This window comes from Lemur catta, chromosome 25 (assembly GCF_020740605.2).
Source record: "Lemur catta isolate mLemCat1 chromosome 25, mLemCat1.pri, whole genome shotgun sequence".
Classification (NCBI taxonomy): domain Eukaryota; kingdom Metazoa; phylum Chordata; class Mammalia; order Primates; family Lemuridae; genus Lemur; species Lemur catta.
In genome coordinates, this window is record NC_059152.1 from 6171127 (window position 1) to 6189768 (window position 18642).

The 18642-nt window shown below is 37.6% G+C and overlaps 1 protein-coding gene across 4 annotated transcripts in view; it reads left to right on the forward strand.

Annotated features, from left to right (window-relative positions):
- The window catches only part of RGS7 (regulator of G protein signaling 7), a 327482-nt gene extending 312637 nt beyond the window's left edge, over positions 1-14845 (forward strand). For all 4 annotated transcript variants that reach the window (XM_045536992.1, XM_045536991.1, XM_045536993.1 and 1 more), the window contains one exon: positions 14203-14845. In XM_045536992.1, coding sequence (XP_045392948.1) covers positions 14203-14253 — 51 coding nt within the window. In that variant the 3' untranslated portion in view covers positions 14254-14845. The remainder of the gene's footprint in view (positions 1-14202) is intronic.
- The last annotated feature ends 3797 nt before the right edge of the window (positions 14846-18642 follow it).

Below are 18642 nucleotides of genomic sequence, written 5' to 3' on the forward strand. Positions count from 1 at the left end.
CAATTAATGTTTGCAATCAAAGTCTCACTGTTCATAACTCCTTATGTCACCAACATAACAGGGGATGGAAAATCTGGACACAGACATCAACAGCATTCATTATTTTTTAATGTTAAAATAATCCATAGCTTCCTGAAATTCTGAGATTAAATTATGATTTTGTGTAATTCATCATGATCATTTAGGCTAGTGAGATTTTTGAAAGTCCATTGCCTTTGCACCTGGAAATAGCTACTCTGTATTTGCAGTGGCAATACAGCAGGCACTAGCCACATGGGACTGTTTACACTTAAATTCTAATTAATTAAAATTACATAGAACTCTAGCCAGATTTCAAGTGCTCAACAAACCACAGCAAGAGGCTCCTGTACTGGACAGCAAAGAATGAAATTTCCACCTTTTCAGAAAGTTGTGTTAGACAGCAATGCTTTATACAATTAGTGATGTTATCAACCGAAATTTAGCCCTGATGGAAAATTATAAAGAATTTCTGAAGATATGCCACTAGATTTTCAAATATTTAGGCTTTGCAAATATCAGTGTAAAAAATTCACATATATAAAAAAAATTCACATATATATATTCATTCCAGCTTACTTTGATTTTGCTTGAACTCACACCATTTTGTTTGTACCGGAGGAGTTTTTGGTGTCGGCACTGACGAAAACAGAGCCCGCGTCCTAGGCCTTCTTGGTGGCTCTCCTACCTCCTTGGGCCCGGGATTTAGAACCTGGATTTGGCATTGCCTCACTTCATCATCCTGTCTTTCTCTGCTCTGTTTTCCTTGCTTTCTTCTTCTTCTTTTTTTATTTTTAATGTTCCCTTATTTCCCTTCACCCTTCCCCACCCCACACACGTAAGTCTGGACACTCAATGGATCGCAGAACATCTCTTGAGAAATTTGCACAGAATGTGGTAAGTTTTATTTTTTGAGGAATTACAAATCATTAAGTCCAGTGAAAGTTTTTCAATTTCCCTATTTCTAGCCCACTGTCCACCTTGTATTCTTTGATGTAATAGCAAACGTATTGCCTTTATTCAAATTCGGAACGTCATGCTTCCTACTTATCTTTCTGTCTCATCCCTTTCTAGAGTAGAAAAAGATGCCATACATGAACAACTCCATGTATCCAGCTAAAGTTTGGAAAGACGTGTATATCATGATATATAAGATGAAGGAATAATAATTATTCTTTATATTTTTATATTTATTCCATGTGTCCCTTTCTTTATTAAAGATAGTGCATGCATTTCTATGCTCTTTCCCTTAGCTCTTCCTTGGGCTTAAAAGATTAAGAACAATGAGGGTTCTGTGCTTTCTACCTCTGCAAGGAGAAAATGATCTATTGAGCAGCTTAATGCCAAAGACTTGCTATAAATGGTGGTTGGTGACAAGATATGCCCCACCAAGGACCCTCTAGCATGCTTCTCTTATTTTTTTATCTTTCAGGAAGGTATTGAAAACTGTTGCATAAACCATCTGGGAAACCAATAGTTTTCCTACCAGTGTTTTCTTAGTATCTTGCCATGTGTTTTGATGATATATATTTGTTTGTGGGGTTCTTTTTTTTTTTTTTTTTTTTTGTATTGTGCCAGTGCCTTTGGAACTTTCTGACATTGTGTAAGTTCAAACTAAAGCCTTCAACACATTTATTTTTATAGGGCAGAAACCTCCCTATTTTCCCATGCCATAAAAACTGTACACCAACACTGAGGGCCAGCACTAACCTGTTATGAAAAGAGGTAGAAAACTCTTGGTTTATACTCAAGTTTGTCTGCATTGTCTGTTGAGTTGTGTGGTTAGCTCCATGCTGCTGTGTGTGTGTGTGTTGTGGCTTTTGCTGTGATGGCCAGTCAAGTGGAGTTATGTGTGTTGAAATGTAAGCAAACTGGATTCAACAAAGATACAGTTTTTGTTTTCAGTTTCCTTCAAGGATCCTTGTGGTGGGGAATGTTAATCAGTTCTACTTTTGGGTTATCATGTGACTGTCTACAGCATATTTGAAAGACTTTAAACAGCAATATATACTTTGAACATTCAATGTGATTGCATGAATTAAAGGGATGAAGAATGAGGAACTCCAGGAATGAATCACACTATAAACTTTACAAAAGTTTGGCTGCCTCTATTGGAATTTCTGTCCTTTAATACAAAATTTTCTTAAACATGCCTCATAAGTCACCATGGGGAGATAAAGACAATGTCAAAGACATTCCCCAAGATTTCCTGGAGAAAATGGCTGTAGGATAGTGAAATCTTTAAGAATTGTTTCAATTTAATCCTTTTCTAATGTAATGCTGACAGAACATTGTTCTTGAGATTAGAATGGAAATTTCTGTGATATAATTAAAATAGTAATGCAGCTTGAGGAAGATGGAAAGGGCTGTCTTTCCTCCAACACCATCCCCAAATCTGACCCAATTCTCCAACTCCTAAAATAGCACCACACTGTTTACACACGGCAAACTTTTCAAGAAAGAATAAATAGGAAATAAGGAGAATTGAGGATTGATCATCCACACCTTCTATCAAAATCCATACAAGTGTCCGCCATATTCCAAATATTGTGCTGTCTTGGGAACATGGAGAAGGTATAGACTTAGATTGCAAAGGTGCCCAATGGTATAAACATAATGTTATGATGAACATGGGAAAGATAAACTATTTCTACTTGGTATGAGGGTGGGGAGGGAGGGCCTATATGTAATCTGAGAATTTCCAGAAAAAGTCACATTTAAGTGGATAATTAGGATTTCACTAGACCAGGAAGGGCAACCACCTTCTTTAGCAGAAGGGAAAAAAAGGCTTTTCCTTCTTTTAAAAGAGAAGTTGAATAACATTCAGACACACATACACATATACATATATCATGTAGTAATAACTATCAGGCACAATTGTTTAGTGTTAATCCTTTTCCATCCAGGAAAATAAAATGTAATATTTTTCACTGAATACTTTGTTTTGGTGTTATTCTGAAGAAATGGGGTAAGGAAATTAGAAAGTTTCTCTGAATGTCTCCTTTGTTCAGTATTCCTCCATATTATAATGAGTTTAAGAGTCAGCAGTTGTGTCAGGCAACGTAAGCATTTGCATACTAAATTTTATAGGACACCTTTATAGGATCAATAAAATAATTTTAACATAAGATAAAGAATGAGTGATTTTATTATAATAGGATAGACTTAATGGAGTTGGAATTTATGTAAATATTTTAAGAGTCTTAGGTGGCTCTGATAGATACAGGCTACAAGATGGACAGTACCCATGAAAGAAATGGAATAGGGAAAACAGATAAACGAGTATGTAGGCTATGAAGGGAACTGGGGAAAATGAGATAATAACAACTCACATTTATTGAGTACCAGCTGTGTACCAGGCTCTGCACTGGGTACTTTATAGTATTATCTCATTTAATATAATCCATATACTGACCTTGCAAGGGAGGTATTATTATACCCATTATTGTACCCATTTTTTGGTTAAGAAACGTGAAGGCTCACAGGAGGAATGTTATTAGTTAATGAAGGAGCCGGTGCTGGTCCCAAATTTATTTTGTTCCCCAATTCTATTTCCACTGATCCACCCTGCTGCTTGATACTCTCCCACCTGATAGAAGATAAATAAGTCTTGCCACCTGATGATACGCTCCTCTCCAGTCTGAGTCTGTTTCCAGTTTGTGCTTATTTTAGGAAGTTTATTTACATGTTCTAGCCTAGCATTTTTGTAACTTGGGTTATAAAAATGGCATCACTGCTTTTCCCAACTCAATTGGGTCTTCGTTAGTTACCCAGACTGATAAACTCTCGCCAGCACTTTGGAGAATAATTATAATAAATGGATAAGGGTTGCAATGCATTTTTAATTTTCCAAGGGCATCCACTCCTTTTTGTGTGTTTGTTTGTTTTGTCATTGTTGTTGTTTACACACATAACAATGCTGGGAGGTAGTCAGGAAGGTTTTGCCTCTTTTTCACACACGAACAAATAGAGGAACAGTAAGGTGCAGTCGCTTCATCAATTTATCACTTGTTGCGTGGTAGAGCCAGGACTAGAAGCAATTTTCTTTTTTTCCTTTAAATCCATCACTCTTTATAGATTACTCTTCTTCTTTCTATTATTCCCCAAATGGGTGGAATAAAAATAACTCACACTAGTGTAATGCCTTCACCTTGGCTCGTTGTCTCAAGAAATCTCATTTCCTGTTGTTTACTCATTGATTTCTTTATTTTTCTTGCTGTCAGAGAAGTCTCTTAAGGTCGATCTCTCAAGGGTTACTATGTCCCCTCATGCATTTCAATGTTATTTTTACTAAGTCGACCTTATTCTCTTTTGACAAAGTTCTTATGCTTTCTTAATTGTAAAAATTGTTATTGTCCTTTTAATCATCCAAACTGACACCATTTCTCCAACTGTTAAAATACCACTACATCTGTCTGCTACAAACACCTTAAAGAGAAACAATGAAGCAGAGACAAACCTTAAATGTATTCATAAAGGTAATTTCCTATATTATATTTATACTAAAGAAATTGTAGTGCAGGAAGACCTCCATGGAGCTAGTCAGAGCCTCAATTTACATAAACATCCATCATAAACGAAGCAGATCATCTGTTTCACGTAAACATCCATCCTAGTATACAAACAGATTGAGAACCTGTGAGAGGGAAAGTTTTGATTTTATGTCGCTGCCCCTGTGAACTTACCTTAAAGGTAAACTTTGTGTACATTATTTTCTGGTTGAATGCTGTGGATATCATTGCTTGGGATTGCAGATATACTAATACAGATAAACTATGCTGTAAAAATTCCTACAGCACCTTAAGTGAAAATAATTTATAAACTGGTCATTGACCTTCCCCTCTCCCATAGATATTACTGGCAAACACATAAAGTGAGTCTAGTCAAGGACGAGCTATTTTCTCTTCTCTTCTGCTATAGACCTGAAACCCACCTCATTTATTATTTTGCCGTTGGCGGACAACATGGCTATCCATCTTAGTTTATTGAAACTGGTTGTGATGATAACTTGCCTGAGAAGACAATTTTCGTTCCCCAGCAGCATGATGTAAATCGATTGGTGTGAAGTGTCTTAGACCATGTAGCCTAATTTAGTTGGGACAATGTGTCTTCATTTTCCCTGGTAGCATCATTAGTTCTTAAGCTGCCACTCAAGTTCTATAAGCTGTGAATTGTATAGTGGGTTTTGGTCATGGAATAGCCAATGCAACCCTGGGGGTTCCTAAGCAACACTGCAGACTGCTGAGTAGACAGACAGCCCCCAGTGGGCAATGTTCCCCCTGCTGCTATATATGCCAGAGGCAGACGTTTCAATAGCAGTTTCCAGAGTACTGGTGAATTACCTGAAGGTGTGATTTACATCAACTCTGCCCAAGATTTCTTTTCGTTTCCCTTAGTTAAAATCTCTCTGCCTCACTATTTTTCTAAGTGTGCTCCAACTACCCATACCTCAAAATCACCAGGAGCCTGGAAAATGCAAATTCTGTGACCTCACCCCAGATAAACTGTGTTAGAATCACTCTCTCTCTCTCTCTTTCTCTCTGCTCAGGATTGGTTATGAGCATCTCAGAACGATGCAGTTTAAAGATCATGACCTAAGGACAAGCATTCCCACCTGACCTCTCCTTACCAAACATCAGTGGTTCTCACTTGAGCCGCATTAGAATCACTGGGCTCGCTCGTTATAGCACAGATTGATGGTCCCCACCTTCCAGAAAGCCTAATTAAGTCATTTTCTGATGGAATCCAATCAAAAAATTTTCATTTTTAACCAATTCTCATTGATGCTGATGATGCTGTTTCAAAGCCCACACTTTGAAAACCACTGCCTTCGACAAACCAATCCTCCCTGCTCTCTGCACTGGTGACTGTCAAAGGCACACCGAATGTCACAGCAGAGACGCCAGTCTCCAGTTAAGTCCCCACACATCTACAACCAGCAGTTAAATTGTGAGAGTCCGTTGTGTTTGTTCCCATAGCTGTCTGTCATTGCACTTATATAATTTATTAAAATATTATATAAGCTGCTGAAATGTATGAGAAGAAAAAGATAGTTCTATGAAAACTAAGCTGAACACTTGAAAAAAAACTTGATAAAGATGCCTTAAAAATCACTCGCTATCAAATTGAATCTGAGTGAAGCTTATATTGGGAAAGTGGGCTTCTAATGCTTTCTCATTTAATAATTTCCTGTTGTTTCACCATCTCAGTTGCTCACGTCTACATTTGCTTCAGTTCACCAATAGTCCTCCCACCTAAATCATAACTGAACATGATGTTTGAGATGTGGCCCAATTAGCACAGAATGGGAATATTACGTCCCTATCTTTGTATCCTATAATTTTTACAATCTAGCCTGAAAACTGCATCAGTTTTCCTACACCAGCCTCCAACCACAGCAAAAAGTAGAGTCATTGGAGGCTTAAAATAAATTTTTTTCCAAAAAACCCTAGAATTTCTTTTCTCAGGTGCTGAGATTACATCTCCCCAGTTTTGTCTTTTGCTGCTAAGTTTGTTTATTATTTACTTACTCATTTTAGTCCATGTTGGGTCTCTACCTTCCTTTCCACTCAATTTTATCATGTGAGTTATAGCTCCTCTTTATAACTTTATGTAAGTTTTTGGAGTATCTCTTTGTTACCCAGTCTTTTAAACAAGATTATTAAGTTTGCATCATGCATGCATTTGATCAGAATTCCATCAGTTTAATCATTCAAATTACTGATTAAAATGCCATAAAGAACAGGGAGGACAACAGAATTCCACTACTCTAATAGTTAATACACCTTGAAGATAGTCGTTTGTTTAGTTATGAACTGCCTCTCTCTCTATCTCATACAGAAATACCAAACTCCTGTCCTCAAATAGGTAAACTCTTTTAAAAAATGAGTTGATGAGCATATCCATGACAGATGAAGATCTGATATAATTTATGCAAGTTCTTTGCAAATAAATAATCAGAAGGGCAACACCCCATTAGAAGAATGAGCAAAGGACGTGGGCAGTTTTAAAAGAATACAAATAGTCAAATATATGAGAAAACAAAAAGAAAACCTATTGCTATTAATTACCATGTATAATTCAGAAAGCAACAAAATAACGTTTTCCTCCAAATAGGTTAGTTCTTAAAAATAATATCTAGTGTTAGAAAAGGGTTAAGAAAATAGGTGATCTCATGCACTGTTCATAAGAGTAGGGATTGCTATCAGTTTTCTGGAATAGAACTTGGCAAAATGTGCCAAACGCCGCAAAAATCTATCACTTTGAATCAGTAATTCCACTTCTGGTACTTTAATCCTAAGAAAACCCAGACGTTTGCATGTATACAAGAATATTCATTGCATCACCACTCTGAAAGTACAATAATTGTGAATTTCTTAAATACATCAAGGTGTATCTACTGATAGAATATTATGCAGATGTTAAAAACCAGATTTTAGAGTAGTGACTTTCATCTTTCTTTTAAGATGCTACCCACATTGAACCAACGCATTGTACATATGTTTTTGTGTGTTCGTGTATGTGTGTGTACATATAAAGTTACTGTATAAACTCTACTCATGTATGTTTATGTATGTATAGAACTGAAATAACATTTCACAAACAATACATTCCCTTATTATGTGCATTGCACTCTGATATTTTCTGATCTGTTCTATAATGCTTAATTCTTTTCTAAATTTTTTTGGTTGCATCTCTCTAAATTGATTTCCTTACCAACTAATGCATTGAATTTGGAAAACAGTATTATTTTAGAAGAAACCTATGCAACATGGGTAGTTGATCAAAATATAATCATTTTAATATATATTATTCAAGCCATAATACTATGCACAGTATAACTTTAGTTTTGCAAAAAAAAATTTAATATGTATTTTTGCATAAAAAAGCATATTAGCATGTAAATAATTATATTTTAAGTAATATTTCTTTATCTTTTTATATTTTTTACTCAGTTTCTCTAGTGAAAATATTCTACTTTATGTTGTAGGAAAATATTTTTAACTAAAGAAATGAAAGTAATTGGCCTTACTTGTTCCTTCTCAATTCTCACAGGAAGCTAGTGATCAGTATTTAAATGTATGAGTGTTCATAAGCTCTCTCTTTTTAGTACATAATACTAGAATTCATTTCAGTGTTCCACATTAAATACAACAACTCCAAAACCAGCTACATAATCCTCTTTCTTTTTCCTTTCCTTCATAAACCTCAAGAATTTGAGCTTATCTTTGACATTCTAAGAACTTATATACACTCCACAGTTTTGCAAAAATTATTCACTCACTTGTTTCAGTAAACACACATGGAAGTGTGTTTCATTTAAACAGAATTGGTTTCATTTAAATCAGAGAAGAGCTTCCATGCACTGAGCCTAGTTTCAATTCCTTCTTATCACCTTCCCGGTGGAAAAGACACAGCCCAAGTCAATCAATTGGTTAACATTTAGGATGTCCACAGTGTCCCTCCTCCCTCACCCTGCCATGTCTCTCCTCCCCTAAGTTACTGATGCCAAGGCATTTGAATCTGATTTCTGGAAGTTCATTCCTAAAGTGAGATTTCCAGCCAATGAGTTCAACTCATGCAAACAATCAAGTACGTATCTGGGGACATCCACAATATCAATGCTCTTAACAGCTGTCACTTTCTTCACCACGCCAGCTGACTTCCAAGGTAATAAATACAAGATGGCATGTAAATGCACTAGTGCAGGTTCTACAGGCAGGAAGAATTCAGAGAGGGAAGTGGCAGAGTTTATGAGGCATTTAGGAGGCTGCAGTGAGGACAAGGATAAGAAGTTCATCATTGAAGAGTGGGTAGGATTTGAACAGGTACAGGCACAGACAGCTGACTCTGGCTGAGTGAGCAGCAGATGCAAAGGTTGCCAAACAACCGCTTTGTAGAATGACAGTAGATGTTTGAAAGGCCCCAGAAGTCAGGTAAGGAAGGATTTTGAAATGCAGGCAAAGACACTTGTATCTATAAGTGAAACAAGAGCATTTTTCAACATGAGAATAAAAGAGCAAACAGACAACATCCTTTAGTTCAGACTCTCACGAGAGCACTCCCTATCTCTGGTCTAATAGCATCTCATGACCGAGTGGTCAGCTCTTTTTATTACATAGCTGTGGGGCTGGGCATCTGGTCAGACAATCGGATCACATAAATCAGTGGAAAGGCAATAACAAGATTTTCCATTTCTCATTTCCAGTCCCTCCCCATGGTCTCTGCAGCCTACGAGGCATTCTAGAATGTACTTCTGGGTCTACAGCAACATATGGGAGAGATTTGGAGGCAATAACAGGAGACAAGCAGGAATTGTAAGGGAATAGCAAGAGTTAAGAGGTTAAATTTTTCCAAAAAAAAAAAAACCCAAAAGAATAACCCTCCACTCTTCTACGTGTAATAAGCTCTTTCATGGCCATCGTCTAAAAATCCACCCCATCATTTCTCCTCCATCAGTTCAGTGTCTTCTAGACTGAGAAAGACCACTGTGTGTTTTTATGACAGTAATAAAATAAGTGGGCTTAGTCACCCAAGCAAATGTAGCTTCTCTCTGCTTCCTTTGTGGAGAAGGGTCTGCAGGAGAGGAATGTGGAAGGTTGCTTCCGTCTCCCTGATGCCCAGGGCTTTCAGGCTGTAGTTACGAGCTTTGCCTTCACATGGATTCCTCCTGACTCAGGGCTCCTTATCGTCAACTTTCTGTTACTACTTTAAGACCAAGAATGATTTTCTTTTAATCAGGTAAATTTCGTAACTTGGATAGTTCATTTGGAAGATTTAAGAACAAACACATACGTTGTTATTTTTGCTTAGGGGATTTTTTTTTTCCCACTAATGATAACAAAATCTCTACAAAGAATTTGGGATAGGAAGGAATCGGTTTGGTGGAGATAAAGTTTTATTATGAGACCCTAGAAAACTCTCTTTGTTTATATGATTATTGTATTATAGGTTAGGATGATGCTCTGTATTCACTTGGGTGCCAGCTGAAGTCTCAGTTTTATACTGTCCTGAAACTGATCATGTGCTTCTTTTTCTAGCATATTCTCCATTAACTAGATATTACAAAATCTCATAGGATCTTGAGTTTTTGTTTTCTTCTTTTGTCTTTCTCTATAGATTTCTTTTTCCACTATAATCTGTTTCCTTTACAATCTGACAAGAAGGATTTAAATCACATAACACATATGTAATTATGTGGTTAAACACAGAATTACCGAGTTATTTTAAGCAGTTTGGTTTAAAAAAAAGTGCTATTGGTAAGGGTTTGTTATCCCTTTTATTTCCTAGAATTAAAACTTTAGAAGTAGCTATAAATATATCGCAGATTCTTCAACTTGGAAAAATTATGAAAAGATCATTGGCAGGAGCTGGTTTCGTACAGCTTCCAAAGAACTGCGCTGAAAATGAACATCACAAAATGACTGACAGGCAAATATTGTGCCAATAAGTACTTCCCTGGGAGAAGGGATGCATATTATTTTCAAGTTAGTACTTTCTAAAATAGATCAAGCAAGTGATAGTGTACTCACAATAGTTTCTTTTTGCACTAGAGTAGGGCCCGTGCATTTTCCTTTCCTGTATGTGAACGAGGCAGCATTTGCACATAGATGGTTTGCAAATAGACATAAGTGATGTAAATCTTCAAATCTCGATGGCCCGTTGGACAGCCATGCTATTTGCTTTGACCTCCGTGGGGCACTCAAGTTCTTTTTGCTGTTAGTTGTTCCCAAGTTGGCTTTTTTATTGTCTCAATACACAAAACAAATATCCTTATTGCTATATTGGGTAAGTCTGTATCACACAGAGTTTTATTGTTTTACTATATTGAGATGCTACATATATTTTCTCGTTTTGCTCATTGTCATTCTGTTATTACAAACCCCCAGGTTTACTGTAGGTGTGTATTTCTCTATGGGCTTCTATGAAATAATGTTTTTTTCATTATTTCCTGGGACAAGTGCTTGCCAAGCTAACCTTTTGCTGCATCCCATTCTTAACGAAGTCCATATCAGGCCAAGTACTAGTAGCTTTGAGGATTTAAAGATGTTTGAAGAAATGAAAAACAAACACAAAAAAATAGCCGTGTTTCTTTTTACTAAATGTATAAAGATCACAGTAGTTGCCATAGTCCAGATAAAAAATGACTCTATCTAAGATTCAAATGCCTTCCAATTTCAATGTAACTATTTCATTCTTCTTCCCAGAATTTTGAACCAAATCACATTAATCTGTAGTTTCTTTGTGTTTTTTTTTTTTTTTTTTTTGAGACAGAGTCTCACTCTGTTGCCCGGCTAGAGTGAGTGCCGTGGCGTCAGCCTCACTCACAGCAACCTCAAACTCCTGGGCTGAAGCGATCCTCCTGCCTCAGCCTCCCGAGTAGCTGGGACCACAGGCATGCGCCACCATGCCCAGCTAATTTTTTCTATATATATTTTTAGTTGTCCAGATAATTTATTTCTATTTTTAGTAGAGATGAGGTCTCGCTCAGGCTGGTCTCGAACTCCTGACCTCAAGCGATCCACCCACCTCGGCCTCCCAGAATGCTAGGATTACAGGTGTGAGCCACCACGCCCGGCCTAATCTGTAGTTTTTTAATACCGTTTTATATTAATACCTTGCCCCTCATCTTCTGCTAGATGAGAATTCACTCTGGTACCTCAACCCATGTGTACTTCCCTTCATCCCACAAATGGCATTAGAAAGAGTAAGCACTTCTTAAAGATCAGGTATTCAGCTTCAGAATAAATATATATGCACACAGGTATGCATTTATGTTAATAGCACAGAGCCCACAGTAGTAAATATAGGGAAAAGTATAATCTTTAAGTATTTAAATGTATTTTGGATTCCAACATTACTCAATTAACTAATTGTCCAGCTTTGGGGTAGAAATGCCATATTATTTTAGCTTTCAATTCATTAGCAATTTTTCACCCTTCTCAGAATTTGAATAGTGACTTTGGGTTTGGGCATCCTAATGATGAGAACATACAATGTTGGCATTAATAATAATAATAATAATATAAGGTAACAGTCAACATAAACTAAGTACACAGAATGTTCCAAGAATAGTTTTAAGCACTTTACTTGTATCAGTCTTCAGAACAAGCTTTTAAAGTAGGTACTAGTATTTTCCTCATTTTATGGGTGAGGAAATAGTCACAGAAGTGGGGGCAGCATCCTAGTCCATTACAGTCTGCAACAGCAAAATATAGCAAAGCCACCTCCCTTGGGTCTCTTTTATAAGGGCCCTAATTCCACTCCTAAAGGCTTCACCCTCTTGACCTGGTCACCCAAGGCCCCATCTCCAAATACCATCACACTGGAGATTAGGTTTTCAACATATGAACTTCAGGGGGACACAAACATTCAGACCAGAGCAGGCAGGGAGTGCATATTTTATATCAAGTAGAGTCACTTGTTAACAAACTGCTATTTCTTTTATTATTTTTCCTACAACAAAGTGACTAGAGCATAGCCTAGTGGGAAATACCTTCAATACATTTTGGTGTCCTCACTCTTAGCTGATAGCTAAGTTGTGGACCCTTTTCCCCAACTAAGACAAAACCAAGAGAAATGGTGTTTGGTTTTCATTGCTCCTGTTCATGTCAGCAAAAGGGCCCTTATCAGGAATTACATGGTGCATAAAGGAAGCTTGATTATGGAATTAATAATCATTTCTTAAACATATTATCCTTTTCCCAAAATGTGGCTGCCATGATCTGAGTGTTTGTGTCCCTGGAAAATTCATGTGAAATCCTAACCTCCAAGGTGATGGTATTGGGATATGGGTGGGGTCCTTGGGTGGTGATTAGATCATGAGGGTGGGGCTCTCACGAATGGGATTAGTGCCCTGATAAAATGGGCCCCAGGGAATTCACTTGTTCCTTCCACTTTGTGAAAACACAAGGAGAGTCCATCATTTATGAGCCGCGAAGAGGGCCCTGACTAGACACTGAATCTGCGGGCATCTAGATATAAGACTTTCCAACTCTGGAAACTGTGAAAAAAATTAAATAAATTCCTATTGTTTGTCAACCACCCAGTCTTTGAGTGTTTTTGTTTTGTTTTGTTTTGTTTTTGCTATAGCAGTCCACGTGGACTAAGAGGCCAGGAGCGATGATTTCTTTCCCAGCACCACCCACCCTTCCATCAAACTCTGAGCCACATTAGGTGGCAAATCAAGACTATTGCTATGACTACAATTTATTACAAAAATATTATATTTTACAAAATAACTTTTGATTTTCCCTTATATTTTATCCTCTGAGAAGTAAAAATAAATCCATTAAATAAGTGGACTACCTATGTTTACACTAGAACATATAAAATGAGATATGAAACAAAAACCACCAATCAACATTCTGATCAGACATTTCAATTTCCTCTCTCTCTAGAGTACTTGTAATTTACAAGAACCGTGATGATTTTCAAGATTTCCAAAAAATGAATATGTACTCTATGTATTAGCACAATATGTGGAATCAGAATATATCAGATTTTTCTGGGCTTGGGGTTGGAGGAAGTCAGTGAGGAAAGGACAGGAAGACTTCAACAGTTTGAAACAGGGAACAAATAGACTTTTATCTTTAGATGTGCCATTGGCACCTTTTTCTCCATTACTATATAGGATAGTGGACAGACTCAATCTTGAGTTTCCAGCAATCAAACCCTCAAAGATGGATTTTATTCAATTAAATCATATCCTTTACATTTCTAGAAATTTATAAATGCAGCACTAATTTCAGCCTTTGAACAAGAATGCATTCACATTGTTACCTTTCAGAGCAGCTTCCTAATATTTGTTGTAACATGTTTATCACCAGCTGGTATCCTAGGTGTTGCCTCATTGCTAAGCCTTGATGGAACGTTTATGGATATGTTTTATGATTTGCTAATCTGTGCTGTGAAACCATCAGTCTGTTTGCAGTGGGGAGGAAGAGGGTGAGAAGGGAAGGAGGGTGGAGGGAGGGAGTTTTGTTTGATGTGTCAGCAGAGGGCAGGAGGTGGGGGAAGGAAGGTTGGTCATGAAGTTTGAACTAAGATGTACTTAAAGGGTTCAGTTTTGACCCTTGCACAAAAATCAGCTGCAATAAAGAGAGGATACTAGTAAGCAGGTTTTCAGTGATCATACTTGATTTTCTTTCTTTCTTTTCTCTTGTTTTGTATTTTTTTTCTCAGGGGAAATCTCTCACGTCAAAGAGGTTAACAAGCCTTGTTCAGTCTTACTAAAAGGATCACCTTGTAGCACGGAAGCAGAGTGGAGTCATTGCACACACATTGTAGCTCCTTGTTGTTACCTGGCGCAGAGGACATTAGACCAAGATGTTGCATGAGCAAAGGACCTGAATTGTTATTTTGTGTGTACATTCCATCTCCAAGGGACTCTACCATCTCAATGCCTCCATTTCAAACCGTTGTCTGCTTTCTTTCTCCTTATACCAAGCTGGATCTATGTCTTTTCCTTTTTAACAAGTTCAAGTGAAGTAAAACCTGTTTTTTTTTTTCTCTCTCTCTCTCTCTTTCTCTTAAAGCTACCGCTAGACACACAGTTCACTGAAAATTCAGTCAGTCACAAACTGGAAGAATTGTAAAAGAAAAAAAAACCATATATCAATAAGTATACATATGGCTTCACATTTATTAAACAATAAATTAGCACAGAAGGTTTCATTTCACCGATGTATTCACAGTCAGAAACAAGCTCATGTCTTTGTTGTCTGTACACTCTCGGTTAATGTTTCTTGCATTTATTTTTATACCATATTTAAAGAAGAAACACCTTTTACTCCAAATGTATTAAAGTTGATCCCTTCTCTGTAAATTTGTGTATGTTTATATTGTTGTTTTATCTTTCATTAAAAGATGCAGAATCTCGTTGCTTTTGTAACTTTTGACTTTTGCACTAACTGAAAAAGAAAATGCTGAGAAAGCATCCACAACCAAAGAGTTCCAGTGTAGGTTGTATCCCTGAAACTTATTTCAGGGTTTCAAGACAAGCTTGCATGAGACAGCATCCAAAAGCAGATTGGAAGTATTTTACCTGGAGGCCAACCTGAGACCGAGTAGATTCTTTTTCTCCCGTGGAAGAACACCACAAATTGACCTTCCAGATTTTCAAAGCTATTTAGCAAGGTCTTTCTTATTCATTATGAATGCATTTCTGTGCTTTAATAATGAATAGTTTTGTTAAAATTAGATTTGAGCATGATTTCCCAACTCAGGTACTGATTTTTTCTTTAAAACACAGTTCTCAAAATACCTTAGGTCAGTGTCTCTTAACTTTTTGGTAATTACAGATTGCTTTGAGAATACAGTTGCCCCTCGGTATCCATCAGGGGGTTGGTTCCTAGACCCCCAAGGATACAAAAATTTAAGGATGCTCAAGTCTCTTATATAAAATGGCATAGTATTTGCATATATAACATATGTATATCCTCTTATGTATTTTAAATCATCTCTGGGTTATTTATAATACCTGGTACAATGTAAATGCCATATAAGTAGTTGTTAGAGTGTATTTTAAAATTTGTATTATTTTTTATTGTTGGTGTGTTCAAATGTTTCCTATCTGAGGTTGGTTGAATCAGCAGATGCCAAACCCATGGCTACGGAGGGCTGGCGTGTCATTGAGCACTTCCTGGGTGCCTGCCTGTAAAATCTTCACGTGTAATCCTCACAGCCATCCTGTAAAATCATTTCTGCAATTTGTAGAACACTGAAGCAGAGAGATTAAGTAACTTGTTTGAGGCCACCCGCCAAGTGGCGGGTTGGGATTATAGGGAAAGAAAAAAAAAATTCTTTTCCTTCGACCCACCTGGCTTCTCAGCTGGGGCTCTGCAACAGAAGCGGATTAACAAGAGCGAGCACACAGATTTATTCAATAGACGTTTTTACTTGACACGGGAGCCTTCATAAGGAGATGAAGACCTGAAAAGAGTGGTTAAACCTGAGTGGCTTGTTTTAATACTAGGTTTGATGAAGAGTTGAAGGTCATGGAAAAAGGTGATAGGGCAGAGGGGTGGGAGCCAAGGGAAGTGACCTGGGGGAAACCTGGCGAGGCCTGGCCGTCCACATTCCTCTTGGCGTCAGTCCATCGTCAGAGAGAAGGATGGTCCTTTCCTCGGGGTTTCGGGAGGACGCCTGTCTCATGAAGGTTATGAACTGATTTGGGGGGTCAGGGAGTCCTTCCTGCACCTGCCGTATCTCAGATCCCTTCAGCTTAGAATATCCAACATGCCAAGGGGCCATATTTTGGGGTAGTGTTGGGACCCCATCAGCATACAGATCCAGCCAGTCTGATGGCAGGGCCCACTATACCACACCTATCTACCTATCCATTACTCCACAAACTGCTCTTGGTAACGTTATGTGAAGATTCACATATACTCTCACATAAGAAAGACGTACATCAATTTTAGGACATTCACAAAGTAACCTCTGTAGCTCATCCACGGACACCAAGCAAAAAACCTGACTGACTTTAAGTGTGGTTATATCAGCCACAAGAAAGCTTTCCCAGCCACAAGATAGGCCTGACTATCTGCTTTGCATACACCAAGGCATTGCAGACTCTGGTTAGGAAAAAAAAAAAAAAGAGATGGAGTTTTTAATGCCTATTGATTACTATAGGTGAATTTAAATTTCGTAAAAGTTTACCAACATTGGTGAGAAATGAGAGTGGAGCCTTTGCATCAGTTATTTCAGTGGCTGTCTTTCACAAAGTGTCATTCCTTAGAAGTCCCTCCTTCCTGGCAATTCCAAACCATGGAAAAATTCCTCCTTCCTGGCAATTCCAATCATGGCAGAAGACAGCAAAGAAGAGAAACCCTCAGGCAAGTATTCCCAAATCAGGAACTCCTAACAAAAAAGTTACTCAAGTACTCGTGTTCAAGTACATGAACACTTTAAAAATGGCCTAATGATTCCATTTAATATAGTCTAGACAAGACTTGGATACAGAACAGTGGTATTTTAGGAGAAGCACATAGAAAAGTTGCGGAAGTCGTTGCTGTTAACTCCAATAAACCCTTGGCAACCCTCTCCCACCCCACCCCCAAACCATTTGATCTATAAGGTATAGAATAAAAATCTCTCAAGTTTCTCTTGAATACAATGGTTTTTAAAAAGTCTTTTTTTGCTTTAAGATTATCTGGAAAGGAATCCTCCAATAACCCAGAGTTTCTACACTCACATCGCAAAACTATTTTCATCCTTTAAATTACACTGACCCAATTCTCCTCTTGGCGATGTTACAATAACGTTGTCTGTGGATCTGCAAAGGATTTTCTGCTTGAATCAGAATAACAGAGATGTGGCCAGCAACCTTATCTCAGCTGTGTCCCAGCAGATGCCAGGAAAACAAACAAAGGCAGCAACCCTTTCTCTTTGTTACGGGCAGTGTGTGACTTGATCTGGCTACTAAGGGAGTCACAGCTGTGTCCTCAGTTCTCCTGGCTGACTGATCACTTCTTATATGATCCCTTACGAATAATTTTGGTCTCTTAGGAGAGGTAAGTCTTGGCTGCTAGCATGAATTTAGTTGAGCTAGATTTATTGATTATCTCTGCACATAGGATACTGCGTCCTTAAATACGTATTTGAAAGAGCACATTGAATATCCAATGGTTTTACTGTTGCTAGTGACTACCTGTTTGCATAACCAACAGCCCTCTAAACATCAACAGGAAATAACCACAGGTACCAATCCATCCTCTAAGCCATTTTAAAAAATAGTGAATGACAGTGAAGAATTTAAGGAATGAAAAAGAAGGAGAGGGAACTAAATTCATGTGTCTCACACATACAAACACATAGAGGTATCTTATGCATTTCGTTGTACAACCATGCATATGTATCTTTTTGTTGAGAATGTTGTACCCCAGAACTCACTTTTTAAAGATAACAAATGATGTATAAGACATAAAATGTTTTTAATTTAAAAGTCAGATTGAAATAAAAACTTGCCTATGCTCTTAGATATTTGAGGGAGATTCCCTGGAGGTGAAATGTAACGTGTTTGTAACTTCATTTTCAAAAAGGTCATTAGAAGCTGAGTAGACATGAATACTTCTTGATTAATAAATTGATTAATAAATCTTGATGCTTCTATTAGGTTATAGAACCTTAATCATTTCATACTTGTTGGGAAATCAAATAAATTGGAGCACATTTGATAGCTTTTTAAAGGTTAATAACATCTAGCTCCAGTATTGGTGGAAGGAATTAAGATAATGTATGCTATAATGGTGATGATTTCATCAAGCACAGTGCTTGATTTCTTTACCACATAATTGGTAAAGAAATAATCTCTGTCTTACCCTCTCCCGCTTCTTTTTCTCCAAAAGATCATCTTTGTAGGAAGATAAATATTCAAACACCTGCTCCTCCTGGCTGGGGTGGAGTCAGGGATGAAATTCAGGAAGCCCAAACTGAACGCTGAGTCAGGACCCCAGAGGCCATGGGGACCCCCAGGAGTGCAGTCGGGTAAGATGGTGGGATGAGGACCAGTCACATAGACTAGAAAAAGCATCAGGACCAAAGAGGTGACAAAAGGTAATACTGGGCTAAGTCAAGAAGACAGTAATCTGAACAAGTGGATTCTGGAAACTGTAGCTCTGG